General features: G+C 42.1%; 1 protein-coding gene across 1 annotated transcript in view; it reads left to right on the forward strand.

The window, feature by feature from the left end:
* Positions 1–4,342: 4,342 nt before the first annotated feature.
* SETD2 (SET domain containing 2, histone lysine methyltransferase) overlaps positions 4,343–20,265 on the forward strand; it is an 83,044-nt gene continuing 67,121 nt past the window's right edge. Inside the window, 1 exon segment of the mRNA XM_024983287.2 lies at positions 4,343–4,594. Coding sequence (XP_024839055.1) covers positions 4,521–4,594 — 74 coding nt within the window. The 5' untranslated portion in view covers positions 4,343–4,520.

Below are 20,265 nucleotides of genomic sequence, written 5' to 3' on the forward strand. Positions count from 1 at the left end.
CAAACCAAGGATTGAACCCGGGTCTCCTGCACTGCAGGCAGATTCTTTACCCTTTGAGCCACCAGGGAAGCCCATATAACAGCTCATTGATAACCAAATCATGTTTCTATTTTAATGTTAGGATGTACTTGTTTGTAGTCATGATGTTATGGTTAATGTGCAACTACAGTAACAGCCAGTTTTGTTTTTTCATTACAAATAATGAAAAATACATTTCTGGAAAAATACCTTTCTGGAATATGTAACACGATTCCTCTGTTTAAAAGTACACTGGACTAGAAAAAAACAAACTCATGATAGGATCATTAACACTAAGGAATAGATTCAAGGTAATAGATAAATAATCAAGGAAAGTAATTAGGTGTCTTACAAACTGCTGTGATCTTCATAAACCTTGTACTGGCAAGTCTCAACTTTCAAACATTTGATCTTGATATAACCCAGTCTTGTATATCATTCATGTATACTCCCAAACTGCCTCTCTGATATTAAATTCAACCTTTTATACACCAGCGGACCATTATTAACCACGGGCTATAGCCATTAAGAATGGGCCTAATTTTGCCAATGTGAAGATATTTGTGGGAGCACATGGGTAGAGACAGGGTTTCCCACATTGCCCTGGCTCACACTGCCCACACTGGATTTGTTGCCACTGCCAACCTTGTCCCCTCTTGACAAAGACAGGAACTCTGGGGAGCCGTAGGACTGAAGGCCTAGTTCTTATATGTCCTTCCCAAGTTGGCATTTCTCGAGGAAGTCTTCTGAGAATCCTCAGGTGGGGGTAGGATTTGTTGAAGGCAGAATGGGATGGTAGGAGAGGAGGTTAAATAGGTAGGGGCAGCTTCCTCACTCAGCTCCAGCTACTTTGAGGGGGAAACCACCTTTTCTCTCTCTCTTAGAGCCTTAGCCAGGTTCTCATTTGAAGCAGCAGAGCTTTGGCCTGGCACACTGAAAAGAGGAACCACCCAGTGGTACCTCAGAATAGCTGGCTGTCTTGATCTTATTGTTTCTGGGTTGTACCAGTCCTAAGAACCGCCTTGTCAACACATTACTTCAAAAATTATGTTTACACATAGTAGTTCTGGAAAATGTGCTCAAGCAAGCAACTGATACTCTCTCTGAATCCCAGGGACGGGGGAGCCTGGTGGGCTGCCGTCTGTGGGGTCACACAGAGTCAGACACGACTGAAGTGACTTAGTAGCAGCCACCTTAAAAAATGATTTTTCTTTTCCCATCCAGGTACCAAGAGCGTAAATGAGGGCAATGTCTGATCTTTGGCCTTCCACCTCCCCTAAGGCAAGAAATGCCTGAGTCAACTTTGTTTCAGGGTCACTACTGGCTTCATTTGGGTTCCCTGAGATGGAGTGCTCTGGGCCTACAGGCGCAGTAATGGCAGGAACAATTATGAAGGATTTTATGGAATGCCTTTTATAATAATGTTTCATTTTAAAACTTTTGACATTTTTCCTTCAAACTTATTTGTAGGCAGTCTTAAACAAGAAACTGGGAGATGGTCAGTTATAGACCAAATTATTCCACAGCTTTGATCAAGAGGCCAGGCCTAAGTATACATTTTGTGAACACATTCTCTTTGAATTTAAAATAGTTGTACAGAGAACTCCTAGTACAGTCATAGATGAGGGCATTTAATAGTATTCAATCTTGCCTGTAAAAACTTGGTTCATTTATTTATGTTTGGGACTTAGTATTTCCCACTGAACCCCACAGGTCAGCATGCTTATTGCTTTGGTTTCTAACCAGACTAATGCTATCCTAAGACTAGGTATTAGAGATATCAACTGGTACCTCCTGCAAGAGAGCTATCTATTTTGTTATTTAGGAAACAGGAGACCTGTAACTGACTGCTTTTTTCTCATTTATCTCAGTTTAGGTCTTTGTCACCTCACACTTAACATTATTTCAGCCACCTTCACCTATATTTATCATAGTCCTTTCCGGTCTGTCCAATGTGAAGTGGCTCCCAATAGCCTATGTGGTACCCAAGGCATAGGGCTCCAATTTATTCTTTCAAAGCCTAAAAGATAACTTTACTCGGGGAGAGGCATTGTGCAAGCACGTTTTATACAATTTTAATAATCACAACACTCTGTGCAGTAGATAATACCTCTATTTTACAGATAAGGCACTGCAAGCATGAAAAGTAACCATGCCTCATGTCACACAGCTAGAAAGTGGCAGGGCGGGTATACAGTGCTAGGTAGCTCTTCATCATTGCACTCTGGTAAGTGCTGACATTTATTGAAAGTTTAAAGCTTTATAGACATTATCTCATTGTATCCTCGCAACAGTGAGGTCCTGTACACATTAATATTCTCATCTTACAATGAGAAAAAGCAGAAAAATTAGGCAATATTCATAGTTTGTAAAGAAGTGGCCATGAGAGACTTGAACCAAGGGAGTCAGATGGGGTCTGGATATGCTGAAAAGCCAACAAAAAACCAAAATAATCCTCAAGTGAGAAACAATGATGATAAAGCACTAATAGACACTAACATAAATATGTGTGTGTAGAATATATAAGATTTTATATCCTTTTATATAGGATATAAAAAAGAGCTAGGAGAGGCTTTATACTCTCATATACTTTGGTTGCTAAAATGGAATACCATAGAGTGGGTAGCTATCAACTACAGAAACTCACTTCTCAGACAGTTTTGGAGGTTGAAAGTTGGAGATTGAGCTGCCAGTATAACTGAGTTCTGACAAGGGCCACCTTCTGGGTTGCAGACTGAGTTTTCTCCTTATATCCTCAGAACTAACAGGAGAGGGCTCAATGGGCTTTTGAGTGAAGTGCAAGTTGCTCAGTCGTGTCCGACTCTTTGCCACCCCATGGGCTGTAGCCCACCAGATTCCTCTGTCCATGGGATTCTCCAGGCAAGAATACGGGAGTGGGTTGCCATTCTCTTCTCCAGAGGATCTTCCAGACCCAGGGACTGAACCCAGGCCTCGCTCATTGCAGGCAGATTCTTTACCATCTGAGCCACCAGGGAAGCCATGAGCAATAGGATCATGAAGAAAGAGGCAAAAGACAGAAACTCTGCAAGGCTATTGCAAAAAATCTGTGTGTGCTCAGTCACTCAGTTGTGTCGGACTCTTTGCGACCCCACGGACTGTAGCCTGCCAGGATCCTCTGTCCATGGGATTCTCTAAGCAAGAATACTGGAATGGGTTGCCATTTCCTTCTCTCAAGGGCTTTTTATAAGGCCACTAATCTCATTCATGCAGGCTCCACAGTCCTGTCCTAAACACCTTCCGAAAGCCCCACATCTTGGGGGATAGAATTTCACATATAAATTTAGGGGATGGAGTACACATTCAGTTCCTAACACATACCTCCATCCAGTTGCTTGCTAGTAAAATCCGGTTCAAAATTACAGTGGAAAAAATAAAACTACAAAAAAATCAGATCTTATGAAACCCTCCCCACCCCCTTAGCCTTTAGCTAATGGCTTTATACACTCTTTATCCTTCCAAAAATAAAACCCACAGCCCTTTCAAGTTATCCTACTTAATCTTACTACGTCATTAGGGCAGGAAAGCGATTCATAACCTTTTCTTAAAGGACATTTCCTCCAAGGTCGTAAGAACCACGCAGAACACGGGAGCCACCGCTCCCAGATGTTGGGGTGGAGGGTAGAGGTGGGGGGACGTAGCCGGGCGGTGGGCAGACTGAGCCCGGCCGACCCGGCGGGGGCGGGAAGGAGGAAGGGGCGTCCCCAGAGCTCGGCTTCAGCGCGAATCCCCGGCCTAGCTCTACTTCCGTGCTTGTCGACGGGACGAGATGAAGAGGCGAGAGGAAGAGAAGGCGAAGAGGAATAAAGGAGAGAGGGGCGAGAGACTAGGGAGAAGAGGCGCCCGCCTTACCTCAGAGCCCGCAAGCCCAGGGGAGGGGCCCTCGGCGCCGCTGAGGACTCCGGCGCTCCGGGAGGGCAGGTCTTCGAGGGCGGCGGGGCAGGAAGGCTCGTAGTGTCTGGGCGGGCTCGGGCTGTTCGCCCGCAAACAACCCCGAGGCGCGCCGTGTCACACCTCAGCGCCCCAGCCGCCACAGCAAGCCCGAGGGAGGGGTCGCGGCGCAGCAGCTTTCGGCCCCGAGCTAGGCCGACAGCGCTAGGGCCCGGGGCTTATTGTTCCGGGAAGTCGCAGGCGAAGTCGGGCCGGGTCGGCGGGCTCCGCACAGCTGCTCCCCACGCCGCTCCTCTCAGAGGACTACCGGCAGCTGCCGGCGCGCCGACTGGCGGCGGAGGCGCGGCGGGTGCGTGTCCCTTTAAGGGGCTGGGCCTGTGCGGCTAAGGGGCGGGCGGGGTAAGCGTCGCTCCCCGTGTGAGTGTGTGGGGGAGAGAGCGGCGGGCGGGCGCCGGAGGGAGGGAGCGAGCGGGCCAGCGACGCGGGCCGCCCCTGCCGCCGCCGCGGTCGGACCAGCGGCCTCCTCCCCTCCCCTCCCTCGCGTCGCCCTGCCGCGGGGAGGGGGCTCGAGTCGCGGTCTCCAGCGGCTCCCGATGAAGCAGCAGCTGCCGCCGCAGCCGCCTCCAAAGATGGGGGATTTCTACGACCCCGAGCACCCAACCCCTGAGTAAGTATCAGCTCCGCGGCCTCCCGCTGCCCTCGGCCATCTCAGCCCGAGCCGAGGGCGGCGCGTCCTGGCGGATGGCGCGGGGAGTAACGGGCCCGCGGTGAACTCGCGCGGGCGGCGTGCAGAGCGGGCCCGCGCCGCCGCCACGGGCCCCTTGTCCGGGCCGCCGCGGGCCGGTGGTTGGGCCCGGCGTTGGCGCCGCTGCTCGCGTCGCCGCGGCGGTTGGGCCGGGCCGGTGGGGGAGGGGCGGCACGGCCGCGACCGCCGCCGCGTCTGTACCGATCCGGCCCGCCCTAGGATCGGCGGTCTCCCCCGGATCCTCGTGGCCCACTTGGGCTGCGCTACCTACGAAAGGGACCGAGTTGGAGAAGCAGCCGGTGCCAGACTCGGCGAGGGGGCACCGGCAAGAGTAGGCCGCGAATCCCCGGGCTCAGGTGGAAGCCCGGCCCGTCGCCCGGCCTCCCGGCGACGGCGGCTCTGACCGGAAGGGCCTACGTGCGTCGTTCGGCCCAGGGCGGCCGAGGGGCCCGCGCTGCACTCTCGGTTTTGATTTTTTTTTTTTTTTTTTCCCTCTTCTCCTGGAACTTGATCCTGGCGTGGTAGTGCTTCCGGCTTCACATTCTGCACCTTTGGCACTTCGGTTTTGTAATGGTGGCGAGGTTTGAGTGGCCCCAATGTGGAGGTGACACCGGGTTTGTTTTTCCGCCCGAAAATGAAAGCCTCCGGAGGGGTATACATTCTCTACCAGATTATGAGATTTGCACACTTTCGGACACACAACTTCCTCGGTAACAGCAACCTCTTGCCGTGAATAGATGACTTTCTACTCCTTGTGAAGACTTTGTTAAGAAGCAGGAATCGCTTGAGGAGTCTCTAAAGAAGACAGTGGTCTTGAAAACCGAAATATCTAGAAACCAATAGTATATTTTAAGCCTGGGACATTTTTACTTTGCTGTTGAGGGCCGTATCAACTACTGTATCTGGTTTCTTGAGAGCTTCCACTCCAGAGCCTGGATTCACTTCTTTCCCTACGTCCTCCCAAGACTATTGTTTTGAAACTTAAACTGCATTTGCTGGTGTTGGCTCAAGTCTGGACCTACAAATGTATGGCATATTTCAAACCTAAACAGTTGATAGAGATATCAAATGAAATTCACTTTTATGACCGGAATGCTTCCAAGATATTTGCTCTCTTGACACATTTCAGCTTAGTTCTGCTATGACTCTTTACAGGCTCTTGGTTTGAGACTTGGAAAACCTCACAAAAAGGAAAATTCTGTATCGTGATCCAATAACTGCTCATTGAGCACTTGTCCTGTCCAAAATAACATGCTAGTTCCTGAATGGTCTTAAGTGCTTGCTTTTCAGTTTTTTTACCAGGTTGTTTGGTGAAGTACAGAAGCCTTAAGGATCACATTCTTAAACTTCTTGAAAGAAAATACAGCTTTTCATATTATATGGAATAATGGACTCAAGTGCATCTTTGATGGACATGGGGAGGAATGTGGGGAGGAATCAGAAGTGTTATATTTTTTTATATAAGGTCTTGGAGTTTTTTTATTTTTATTGCTTTTCTATCTGTCCTGCTTCCTAACAGTGGAGATTTCTAATTTCTGTAGTGACTAAGTGCTAAAATGTGTGTGTGGTGTGTGTGTGTGTATTAATCTACAAGGAGTATGTAGAGAATTATAAAACGTTTTATTTTGTAATACTGTAAGAACTGGGAGGGGTCTTGGTAGGAAGCATCCTGAATGATATCACCTGCTTTAACAGATGCAGAAACAACTGAACAACAAGAAGTGACAACAAATCCCATGAAGTAGTTTGTATAAGCTAGTTAGGGTGTATAACCCTGGAGAGAGAAAAGTGGTATAGTGGTTAAAGAACTTGGATTTCAGAGCCAGGCATACCTGGGTTTGAACATTCGTTGAACCTTGAACAAGTGACTTCATCTCTCTAAGTTTGAGTTTTTCTTATCTTTGAAATAGGTGTTGTAATGGAAGCAACCTCATAGGACTTTTGGGAGAACCAAATGAGAATAATAGATGAAAAGCACTTGACACAGAGTGTGACACATGTAAGTGCTTCTAGCTGGGGTCATCAAGGAACGCTTAAGAGGTAGGATGTTAAGCATGAAAAGATCAGGTGGGCTAGAGAGGTGGTGCCAATGGCTGGGGGGAGGAATGACCAAGGGCCCTTTTCAGACTGTAGCTGGTTTGAAATATTTCCTAGACACATGAAGAAATGAATCATGAAATTTACATTCAGTTTGATTGAAGTAACAGTTGGAACTTGATGTTCTGTTTGTCTCCTACCAACTATTTAATGAGACACAGCTGTAAGACCTAGCTTTTCCTCAGGCATCTAGGATTATGTTTCAGGTGAAAGTGACTAATCACCTGAGTATCTGTGCATTAGGTGTCTGCTGTTGAGCAGACCCAGGGCCAGGTGTTGACACTGCAAATTAAAAATCCAGCTGGAGACGTCAAGGAGTTCTTCTAATGAGACACAGGCAAATCCTTTACAGAGATTGCTGTCCTTTGATTGTATGCATATTTACTTTGTGCCAAACATAGGCATGCTGGGGTGAGCGACGTACAAAACAATTTTGCTTGTGTTTGCACCCTTCCTAGTGAGGGGTGATAATACATAATATAGAATGTTCAAAGGTTATTACTTTGGAAAGTGGAGCACAATAAGGGGAATCCAAAATTTCTGGGGTAGATGTTGAAATGTAAAATGAGGTGCATTGGGTGAGCCTTCTTGAGAGTAATGTTTAGGTAGACTTAAAAGGGAGGAAGTTAGAGGGAATAGTTTGTTCCAAGACACTGAGGCAGACCTAGAGAGTTCTGCTCAGTATGGCTAGAATGGAATGAACAAAAAAGTAATAGTATTAATACATTATGTTAGGATGGGGTACAGATTTCACAGGGCTTTGTAGAGCATTTATAAGTTCTTTGCCTGGAGTTTTCAACCAAGGAGTGACACGGTCTGCTTTCAGCTTCCGAATGATCACTGAAGTTTGCAGAGAGGAACAGTAGAAGCAGGGAGATACATATAATTATAAGGAAGCTGGAAGTTGAGAGAGATGCTCATGACTTCTATCAAGGTGGTAACAGGAGATAGTGAAAAATGGTTGAATTCTGGATATATTTTGAAGACCATACCAATGTGAATTGTTGATAGATCAGATGTAGCATGTGAGAGAGGAGTCAAGGATGATTCCAAGAGTTTGGGTCTGAGCAGTGAGAAGATGGGGTTGCCATCAACTAGAATAGGGGTGACTGTGAGAAGAGCACGTTTGGGGAATAGAGTTCAGTTTTAGAAGTGGTAAGTTTGAGATGCCTTTTAGATATTCTGGTTGAATTGACATTCAGGTGTGGACTTTAGGAGAAGGGTCTGGACTAGAGATAAACTTTGTAGTCAGCCACTTAGGTAGTATTCAAAGCCACAAGACTGGATGAGAGCACCAAGGGATCCAGTGTGGACAGAGAAAAGGACACGAGATTACTGTTGTTCAGTTGCTAAATTGTGTCTGATTCTTTGCAACACCATGGACTGCAGCAGGCCAGCCTTCCCTATCCTTTAACAGTCTCCTGGAATTTGCTCCATTTCATGTCTGTTGAGTTTTTGATGATCTAACCATCTCATCCTCTGCTGCATTCTTCTCCTTTTGCCTTCAGTTTCCCCAGTATCAGGGTTTATTCCAGTGAGTTGGCTGTTCGCATCAGGTGGCCATAGTATTGGAGCTTCAGCATCAGTCTTTCCAGTGAATATTCAGGGTTGATTTTATTTCACATTGACTGGTTTGATCTTGCAGTCCTAGGGACTCCAAAGAGTCTTCTCTAGAGCCATAATTCTAAAGCATCAATTCTTCAGCGCTCAGCCTTTTTTATGGTCCAACTCTCACATCTGTACATGAATACTGGAAAAACCATAGCTTTAACTACACGTTTTGGAGCCCAGGAAAATCACTGCTTCTACTTTCCCCCCTTCTACTTGCTATGAAGTGATAGGACTGGATGCCGTGATCTTAGTTTTTTGAATGCTGAGTTTCAAGCCAGCTTTTTCAATCTCCTCTTTCACCCTCAACAAGAGGCTTTTTAGTTCCTCTTCACTTTTTGCAATTAAAGTGGTATCATCTGCATAACTGAGATTGTTGATATTTCTCCCAGACTGCAATCTTGATTCCAGTTTATGATTCATCCACCCTGGCATTTTGCATGATGTACTCTGCATGTAAGTTAAACAAGCAGGGTGACAATGTACAGTCTTGACGTACTCCTTTCCTAATTTTGAATCAGTCTGCTGTTCAATGTCCGGTTCTAATTGTTGCTTCTTGACCTGCATACAGGTTTCTCAAGACGCAGGTAAGATGGTCTCGTATTCCTATCTCTTTAAGAATTTTCCAGTTTGTTGTGATCCACACAGTCAAAAGCTTTAGTGTAGTCAATGAAGCATATGTTTTTCTATAATTCCCTTCTTTCTCTGTGATCAGCAAATGTTGGCAGTTTGTTCTCTGGTTCCTTTTTCTTTTCTGAACCCAGCTTGTACATCTGGGAGTTCTTGGTTTACGTATTGTTGTAGCTTAGCCTTACTAGCATGTGAAATGAGCACAATTGTCGGGTAGTTTAACATTTTTTGGCACCGCCCTTCTTTGGGATTGGAATAAAAACTGACCTCTTCCAATTCTGTGGCCACTGCTGAGTTTTCTGAATTTGCTGACATGTTGAGTGCAGCACTTCAACTGCATCGTCTTTTACGATTTGTAAGTAGCTCAGCTGGAATTCCATTGCCTCCACTGTCTTTGTAGAAATACTTCCTAAGGCCCACTTGACTTCACACTCTAGAATGTCTGGCCCTAGGTGAGTGACCACACCACCATGGTTATCCTAGTCATTAAGACCTTTTTTGTATAGTTCTTCTGTGTATTCTTGCCATCTCTTCTTACTCTTTTCTGCCTTTGTTAGGTCCTTACCATTTATGTCCTTTATCATGCCCATTCTTGCATGAAATGTTCACTTGATATCTCCAAATTTTCTTGATCTCTAGTCTTTCCTATTCTGTTGTTTTCCTTTATGTCTTTGTGTTGTTCATTGAAGGTCTTCTTTTCTTGCTATTCTCTGCAACTCTGCATTCAGTTGGGTGTATCTTTCCCTTTCCTTTGCTTTTTGCTTGTCTCCTTTCCTCAGCTATTTGTAAAACTTCCTCAGACAACTACTTTGCGTTCTTAAATTTCTTTTTCTTAACTGCAATGCTAAGAGGATTGATATAGAAGGCAGTGTTAACATGGATACCATCCATAAACTTAGGGGGAAAATTATGTCCTCACTAACCTCTAACTAGAAGTTAGCATTTCTTTTAATTACTAATGTAAACAGAAAACTATAGTAGTATTAACCTGTGATTTTATTGGCCTGTAATATAGTACCTGTGGTTTTACTGCTAGTACAAATCACAGGTTTTTTATGTTTTGATTATTGTAAATACTTCATTATCTACGTTCATCATTACATAGAAATTTCAGTAGATTGGAGATCCACCACTAGATTGTTGAGAAGCATATACAGTGCTGTATCATACATTTGGGGTTTTTGTCCCAAAGGTAATTGGTGCCCTTTGTTTATTTCACATATTTAAAAATATTAAGCTGAAAAGGAATTTGCAGGCTTCACCTGACCCCAGAATGGTCCAAGGCACAAAACATGTTAAACCATTGGACTCTGTATCCTAACTCTTGGTTTAGAATCTCACCTCTTAATCGCTGTATGAACCTGGGCAAATTTTGTAATGCCTTGGTGTCCTTGTAGGTAAAGTAAGAATCATAACAGTATTTTCTGCAGAGGGTTTTATGAGGATTTAAGAAATAGGACAGTGTTAAGTTTTTTGAAAAAATCTGCTTATTTTTAATTGGAGGAAGATTGCTTTAAACTTTTATTAGTATTGGCTAAAAAGATTCAGCTAGAAAGAACAGTACTTTATGAGGCACTGTGATATGAAAAGCATGGTGAATTTGGCAAAAATAAAGTTTATTAGCTGGCAAAAATACTTTAGCATGTTCAAATTAAATATAAAGCAGTGGCGATAGTCATGTTCTTATAACATTCTCATAATTCACCTAAGTTATGGTGGGGTTAGAGATGCCATAGGAAGCCAACTGAAAGATTCCACATAGAGTCTGGACCTTTAGGAGCTTTGCAGCCAGTCCATAATTCAGTTTTTGTTATTTTATAAGAGAAAAATAGCTTTATAGTGATTGAGGTACGTTCTTCAGGCCAAGGTATAGTCTTTCGGCTACTGAGGTATATGGGAGGCCAAACTACTGCTTGGAGGGTTTCCTGGTGATCACAGTAAGCCTGACAGTGACTTTGGCTCAGAGGTTAAAGCATCTGCCTCCAATGTGGGAGACCTGGGTTCGATCCCTGGGTGGGGAAGATCCCCTGGAGAAGAAAATGGCAACCCACTCCAGTACTCTTGCCTGGAGAATCCCATGGACAGAGGAGCCTGGTAGGCTACAGTCCACGGGGTCGCAAAGAGTCAGACACGACTGAGCAACTTCACTTCACTTCACAGTAAGCCTGATGGAGCTATCCTCTTGCTTAGGATAGAGTATGTGTGTGTGTGCTCAGTTGTGTCTGACTCTTTGCGACCCTATGGACTGTCCATGGAATTGTTCAGGCAAGAATACTGGAGTGGGTTGCCATTTCCTACTACAGGGGATCTTCCCAGCTGAGGGATCAAACCCATGGTTCCTGCATTGGCATACAGATATTTTACCACTGAGCCACCTGGGAAGCTCAGGATAGAGTATATTTCTCCAGATTTCATGTCCCTATTTTTGCTCTTGCTTCATCTAGATTTCCGGCCAACAAGTCTTCCTACTGACAGATTATATCTCTAAAAGGGTATCGAGTAACTGTTGATGAGCAGTTGCTGTGTTTCCCTAAGAAATGTTCAAACTGCCAAGAAATACCTATCAGTTGTCCCTTTCTAGTTTTAGTGGAACTTTGGTGTTGCAAATCTTTTCTGCCACTTTTCACTGTAGTGACTAATTGATTTAATCTATAAGAGCTGACTCATTGGAAAAGACCCTGATGCTGGGAAAGATTGCAGGCAAAAGATAAGAGGGCGGCAGAGGATGAGATGGTTAGAGAGCATCACTGATACAATGGACATGAATTTGAGCAAACTCTGGGAGATGGTGAAGGACAGGGAAGCCTGGTGTGCTGGAGTCAGTCAGAAAGAGTTGGGCGTGACTTAGCAACTGAAGAACAAATTCCCCTTTAAACTGTAATGCATTGTGATTTACTGTTTAACAGATATTGATGATAATCTTTCTTAACCCTGATGTTTAGTGTTGTTCTGTGAGCATTGTCAGTTTTTGCAGAGAAGCAAGAATAGTCATATGCTAGAATAAAAAGTTGACCAGCTTCATAATTTCTTTTAATTCTTGTGAGATACTGTAGAGTATCTTATTTTGTAACGTATGTACTGAGGGCTATTGTAAGACCCTGAGAGACGATTCATATTAGAAACTGAAACATTTACACCTGTAGTCACTGAAATTCAGGCTTAGAATTCTTTCTTTTCCTTTCTGAGAGAGATCGCTCTCTAGGGGGAAAGAATCTTTTATTTGGGGGAAAAAAAAATTCAAACTTTCAGGGAAGTTCTAAGAATAGCATAGTAAACTCCCATATTTTCATCTAGATTGACTGGTTGTTGAAATTTTGCCACATTTGCTTCATCTTTCTTTATAAAATATATATATACCTGTGTTTGTTTTTAATCTATTTTTAACTGAAGGATAGTTGCTTTACAGAATTTTGTTTTCTGTCAAACTCTGTGTTTGTTTATTTTGGGCTAAACCATATTCTTGCCTGGAGAATCCCATGGACGGAGGAGCCTGAGGGGCTACAGTCCACGGGATCGCAAAGAGTCAGACACAACTGAGTGACTTCACTCACTCACTCATTCATTCATTTGAGTGTAAGGTGCAGGCACCATGACCCTTAACCCCTACCTAAATAGTTGATAGTATAACCTGAGAACAAGAATGCTCTTAGGTATAACCAACATGCAGTGATCAAATTCAGGCAATTTAACATTTATAATACTACATTTGATATATAGTTCATATTTAAAGTGTGCCAGTTACTTCAATAGTGTCCTCTTTTTTTGGCCTGGGGTTACATACTGCGTTTAATTGCCATTTTTTTTAATCTCTGAAGATAGGGCTTTAAATTCAAGATACTTTACTACTATTAACTCTTTGTACTAAACATAAATATTTTGAAAACAATAACAATGTCTGGTATTGATTTGAACTGTTTTCATTTTTTCTTTTTATTTATTTAGGCTGCACCCGGAGGCATGCAGGCAGGATCTTAGTTCCCCTAGCACAGAAAGTTCAGGGTCTTAACCACTGGACCACCGGGAGAGTCCAGAGATGGCTTCTTAATTACTAGAACAATAAATGCTTATTGCAAAAGGCAAGATAATATACTTAACAGAGGAAAAAGTAAAAATCTACCTTTAGCATCTCTTCTTGGCTCCATCTCTTCAAATCCAGCTCATCCTAGAGGTAACCACTACTCGCAGTTCAGTGTATACCTTTCCAGATCTTTTTGTCTACTACACATACTGCATCATCTGCCTGCTTGCATTTGTGTGTAAGATGTGCTTATCGTTTTTAATAGGGAATACTCTATATTGTGAATGTGCCATGTTAAGTTGCTTTATTTTATATCATGTTAAGTAGTTTAAAAGCCTTAGGACACGAGCTGCATGGAAAGTATCTCCTTCCAAATGTTTTCCCACAGGGTGAGTTTATCTGGTAATTTATGATGGTGTTTTCGTGATTCTGTTTAGAGTTTGATTCCTACACTTCTCTCTTTCCTTTTCTTTTTTAAAATTCTATTTTATTGTCCATATTTATTTGTTTGTCTTGTCTGGTGTTGATGGATTAAAATAGCTTTTATTCCTGCCCTACTTTGATTAGTTGGTTTTCTCAACTCAAGGTATTTAAGAGCAGTCTCTTGAAAATGGTTAATTTGAAGCTAGCCAACAACCTAGTCAACTGAAGATTCAATAAGTTGTTTTTTTTTTTTCATAATGGGATTTATATTTGTAAATGTACTTTCATGAATTCAAATGAGGCAATTATTTTGTATAATTTTTGGTTATTGTACGTTAATTGGGTGTTTTGAGTCCCTCAGCTTTGGAATTCATGTATAACATTGGTAGGTTGTTTTTTAATTAAGCTTAATGATTATTTCAGTGTCTTTTCCAGCTGAACAAATACTTTGGTCATTTAGATGGAGGTTTAGAGTTCGTCTGAGGTTCTTAGGTGTTTTTATTTTAGAATGCCTTTTCTGTCCCATTTTAACATCTCACTAGTGAAAATATCCTTAGGATGGTGTGGGTAGTGATAGGGATTTGATCCTGCTGGCAGGCTTCTACCAGGTCTGCTTACTGAGAGCACTGCTGTGGGTGTATAAGAACCTGGAGCAAGTGGTCGTTTCTGATTGTAGCTCTTCCGGCTGCCTACTTCCTGCCAAATGCAGTTAGACTCTTTGGGGAGGGCTATACAGTAATCACCACTATTTGCTTCATAATTACCTCTTTGGAGACTCATGGACTAACTTGTGTTTTGAGTCTTTTGTGTGATATTTCGCTTCTTGTTGATTAATTGTTAATTACACATGCTCTACTTTAGTAAGCAGAAGATGTCATGTTTAAAATTTTTATAAATTTTTGTATGACTGTAAAGTAGGGCTAACGTTTTTTCATAAGTTATATAGATGACTGCAAAAACCCTTTCTTGAGAAGTCTGTTTTTCTGATGCTGAACACACAGACTTTCTAAAATTGCCTGGTTAAATGTATATTTCTTCAATTAATTCCTCAATTCTCATATCTATATCAATTCTAAAACATAAGCTACACTTTTTGTGGTACTGCTTCTGTGCTAAAAATTTTAAAGATTATCTGTAGAAAACGGATGAGTTTTGAGGTACAATAAAACACTTTGTTAGAAATAGGTTAAAATGGACTCCTGAGGTTTTCCTCAGGGTCACCGTAATAGGTATCTTATTTTCGCTCAGGTTTACCGTATCCATTAAAAAATAAGTACGAGAGTATAATTATTTAGGAAACCAGTTGTCTAAATTATGAAAACTACAGTATGTAGTCTTCTTGGCAGATTAACAGCAGTTTGTATAAAGAATTAAGGTTAATAACTAAATAGTAAATTGAAACAGTGATAGTTAAATATAAAACCAGTATTTCCCCAATTATAGAATACTCTTGTGTATTACAGAGAGACAGTGAGTCTACCAAAAAATATTTGGGGCTCATCTTTCTTTGGCTACTTTTCTTGATTATTGGAGAGGATAATGATAGTGTCAGAGGTTATGAAATTGGAGCAGAAGTTGGAATCTCTGATAGTAAATTTTTTTCAGATATGCACATACTAGCTGTTCAGTTTGTTAGTTGTGTGCTTTTGTGACATGTACTTATTCAGTTCAGTTCAGTCACTCAGTCGTGTCCGACTCTTTGCGACCCCATGAATCGCAGCACGCCAGGCCTCCCTGTCCATCACCAACTCCCGGAGTTCACCCAGACTCACGTCCATCAACTCAGTGATGCCATCCAGCCATCTCATCCTCTGTCGTCCCCTTCTCCTCCTGCCCCCAATCCCTCCCAGCATCAGAGTCTTTTCCAATGAGTCAACTCTTCGCATGAGGTGGCCAAAGTACTGGAGTTTCAGCTTTAGCATCATTCCTTCCAAAGAAATCCCAGGGCTGATTTCCTTCAGAATGGACTGGTTGGATCTCCTTGCAGTCCAAGGGATTCTCAAGAGTCTTCTCCAACACCACAGTTCAAAAGCATCAATTCTTCGGCATTCAGTCTTCTTCACAGTCCACCTCTTGCATCCATACATGACCACAGGAAAAACCATAGCCTTGACTAGATGGACCTTTTTTGACAAAGTAATGTCTCTGCTTTTGAATATGCTATCTAGGTTGGTCATAACTTTCCTTCCAAGGAGTAAGCATCTTTTAATTTCATGGCTGCAGTCACCATCTGCAGTGATTTTGGAGCCCCAAAAAATAAAGTCTGACACTGTTTCCCCATCTATTTCCCATGAAGTGATGGGACCAAATGCCATGATCTTCAGTTTCTGAATGCTGAGCTTTAAGCCAACTTTTTCACTCTCCACTTTCACTTTCATCAGGAGGCTTTTTAGTTCCTCTTCACTTTCTGCCATAAGGGTGGTGTCATCTGCATATCTGAGATTATTGGTATTTCTCCCGGCAATCTTGATTCCAGCTTGTGTTTTTTTCCAGTCCCTATTAAGTATTTTTATTACTAATTTTTCATACGAATATTTTAAAAGATATATTTTTATGCATGTGTATTTTTTATAATTCTCTAACTTTTAAGATACTTTGGGTAGTTCCTCATACAGACCATCAAAGAAAGGCTGACATTTCATTGGAGCCTATCTTAGCATTTATCTGTTCTGTTTCATGATTTAGACATGTTGGTTCTGTTGTTAGGACCTAAGGGATTTTGTAGTCCTGTGCTTAGTCATGTCCGACTCTTTGTAGCCCCATGGACTGTAGCCCGCCATGCTTCTCTGTCCATGGGGATTCTCCAGGCAAGAATACTGGAGTGGGTTGCCATGCCCTCCTCCAGGGGGTCTTCCCAACCGAGGGATTGAACCCAGGTCTACCGCACTGCAGGTGGATTCATTAATGTCTGAGCCACCAGGGAAGCCTTTTGTAGTCCTAGTTCTAGAAAATCCAAGGACCATGATAAGTATGTTTTAGAGACTTACTCTTTTAAATGGAGGAATCCCAGTAAGTAGCATCTGGGAACATAGTCATATGTGCTTAGTTAATGTTTGAGTTGATCTGATTGGTCATAACTCTATTTATCCTGTTTTCCTCATAGAGTGAATGAGGAAAATTATAATCATACTAACATTGATGGTAAGACTGTCTTAAATAACTATTAGATTAGGAGAGGGGGGTCAGGGAATTGAGTTGTATGTATTGAGCTTATGAAAGTGGTTGGTGCTCAAGACACTTTTTAGGCTTTTTCTGTTGATCTTGGTGAAGACAAACCAATGAAACCCAGAGATCTGGTGATGGTGGTCTGAGAGAGATTATGACTGCTGCCTTAGGTAGGACAGTGTATTGTGCTTTGTGTTAGAACTTACTTCACTTAGTATGGTAACTTTAGGTCCATCCATTTTGTTAAAAATGGCATTATTTCTTCTTTCATGGCTGAATAGTAGTTCATTTTATATATATATATACACACACACATGTATTGCGTGTATAAACACACACACACACACTACAGCCTCTTTAACCATTCTTCTTTCGATGAACATTCAAATTATTTGTATGTCTTGGCTACTGTGAATAGTGTTTCTATGAATATAGGCGTGCCTGTATCCTTTTGAATTGCAGTTTTGTCTGGATATATGCCCAGGAGTGGGATTTTTGAATCATATGACAACTATTTTTGGCTTTTTGAGGAACCTCTATATTGTTTGCCATAGTGGTGGCACCAGTTTCCATTCCCACCAACAGTGTAGGAGGGTTCCCTTTTCTCCACACCCTCTCCAGCATTTGTTGTGTGTAGACTTCTTAATGATGGCCATTCTGACCAATGTGAGGTGGTAATGGTAGTTTTGATTTGCTTTTCTCTAGTAATTAGCCATGTTGAGCATCTTCTTGTGTACCTGTCAGGCATCAACGTGTCTTTTGGGAAAAATATCTATATTAAAGATCTTCTGCCCATATTTTGATTGGCTCTTTCTTTAATCAAGTTGTTTGTATGTTTTGAGTATTAGCTCCTTGTCAGTTGCATTGTTTGCAAATATTTTCTGTGTGAAGAGTTTTATGGTAAATAGATGTTCTCCTTTCATTGTCTTTGAAGTAATTACAGTATTACTATTTCAGTTCTTGGTATTGTAGTTGGTTTTCAAATCCAGTTTAACTGACTTTTCTGACTTTTAACCGACTTAACTGACTTTTGAGAGTCCCTTGGATTGCAAGAATATTAAACCAGTCAATCCTAAAGGATATTAGTCCTGAATATTCATTGGAAGGACTGATGCTGAAGCTGAAACTCCAGTACTTTGGCCACCTGATGCGAAGAACTAACTCATTTGAAAAGACCCTGATGCTGGGAGAGATTGAAGGCGGGAGAAGGGGATGACAGAGGATGAGATGGTTGGATGGCATCACCGACTCAGTGGACATGAGTTTGAGTAAGTTCTGGGAGTTGGTGATGGACAGGGAAGCGTGGCGTGCTGCAGTCCATGGGGTGCAAAGAGTCGACACGACTGAGCAACTGAACTGATGACTCTGTTATGCCTCTCCATCAGGTGTTTTGGAAACACATAAAGGGGGAGAAGGGGGATTAGAGCATGCCTTCTGAACAAAAGGCCCTAGAAAAGAAAACTTTGGCTCAGTCATATAGTACTTTTTTCATTACACTGTACTAGTTACAGTGTTTACGCAGTGTCAGCCTTGATTTTTCAGTGTTCTCATAGGTGTTGATGGCAGACATGAAAACCCAATTGCCTAGTCGCACTTCTGGATATGATATTAGTTACTGTTGTTAATTCCAAGTCATAGTCCTTCTATCCTTTTATTTTACTCTTTGTTGTTTCTCTGAGGTGGGCATCTCCCTTGTCAGTTTGAAGTATTTCATTGTTAAAGAGCATAAGTTTTGACCTCATACAGTAAGCTGTTGACTGCACTCCCCAACCCTCTGTGATGACTAGAATATTTTGGGACTTGACTAGGTCTGTGGACCAACTACATTTTCAAAATTGTAATTTAGTGTAACTTGACTTTTGAGATACAAGTTAAAACTAGAAACACATGGTATAGAAGTTATTATGCATTATTATAGTATGTATCTGGTAGTGGAAATTGTACTCAGATTTCTCATTTGCAAAATGACATACAGAATACTGTTTTTATTAATAGATTTACTTTGAGAACTCAAAAGATAATTTTCACAGGAAGTGAAAATTTAGCACCATGGTGCCTTATCCAAAGAGATTGGCAAATGGGTGGAAAATAGGTTCAAATATTCAGAATATTAGTATTCTCCTTCCGAAACACAAAATTGCTTTATATTCACTGTTGCTGATCTTTTTTTTTTTTTTTTTAAGTTTCTCACCTTAACTATTTTAAAAGAAAATGACTCTGAAGTAGAACTGTGTATTGATGTTATTTGGCAAAAATTAATATATAGAAAATATTTCCATCATACATAATGTTTGCTATGGTTACATATTTATGATTTTATTTTGGTTTATTATTGGGGAGTTAAATCTTAGAACCATAGAAATAAATTCTAAACCAGATGGGTAAATCCTGGTGATGATTTTTGCTTGGGTCAAGGGTTTAATGCTCAGCCACAGCCAGGTGACTAGGCCCTGATTGTGGGTAGATGGGTGATTGGATGGTAATGGGAATACATATCTTTTGCCAGCACTTTGCTTGCTATATGTGCACACATGGTTTCTTGTTTGCAGATTGGTTATCCTCTTTCGTATTGCAATTAAACCTTAAGCGTTTTTTATTATGAAAAACTTCAAACGTTCATACAAGAGAGAATGGTATAATGAATACCCTTTGCTCTGCCCAGTGTACTCATCAAGCTTCAGCAGTTATTAATGTTTCGCCATTCTGGTTTCATCTGTCTCCTACTCTTCTGTTGCTGCTGCTGCTGCTACTGCTAAGTCGCTTCAGTCGTGTCCGACTGTACAACCCCATAGACGTCAGCCCACCAGGCTGCCCTGCCCCTGGGACTCTCCAGGCAAGAACACTGGAGTGGGTTGCCATTTCCTTCTCCAATGCATGAAAGTGAAAAGTGAAAGTGAAGTCGCTCAGTTGTGTCCGACTCTTAGAGACCCTTGGACTGCAGCCTACCAGGCTCCTCCATCCATAGGATTTCCCAGGCAGGAGTACTGGAGTGGGGTGCCATTGCCTTCTCCGCTTCTGTTGTTTCTGGAATATTTTAAAGCACCCCAGGTATTCTATCATTTCATACTTACAGAAATAAGAGAGGCTTTAAAAATAACCACAATATCATTGTCATATCTCGTGCCCGTGCATACATTCTAATTTGCTTCAGTCATGTCCAACTCTTTGTGACCCCATGGATTGTAGCCCACCGGGCTCCTCTCTGTCCATGGGGATTCTCCAGGCAAGAATCCTGGAGTGGGTTGCCATGTCCTTCTCCAGGCATATCTAGTGCAACTGGCAGTAAATATTTAATGTTATTTAGTATACTGTCCTTGCTCATTTTTTAAAAAAAATATCAGGATCTAAATAGTCATATGATTCCTAGATTTCAAATCTCAATCTGTGATAGTCTTCTTATACATTTGCTACATTTTTTTGAAGACTGGTAGTTATATCAGGCCTTTTACCCCACCTATTTCCTGCTAGTAGTTTTTCAGTTACATATTGTATCATGTTGGCTGCAGGTAGGGGAGGGCATGTACCTGGTGGTTTTAATTTTAGCAACGTCAAAATTAATCATCGAATTCTAGTGTAGTTGGCTTGATCCATTCATTATAAAAGTTCCTCATCAACCTTTCATCTGCTAGGTTTTGCTGCCATTGATGATTAT

The sequence above is a fragment of the Bos taurus genome, chromosome 22 (genome assembly GCF_002263795.3).
Source record: "Bos taurus isolate L1 Dominette 01449 registration number 42190680 breed Hereford chromosome 22, ARS-UCD2.0, whole genome shotgun sequence".
NCBI classification, from domain to species: domain Eukaryota; kingdom Metazoa; phylum Chordata; class Mammalia; order Artiodactyla; family Bovidae; genus Bos; species Bos taurus.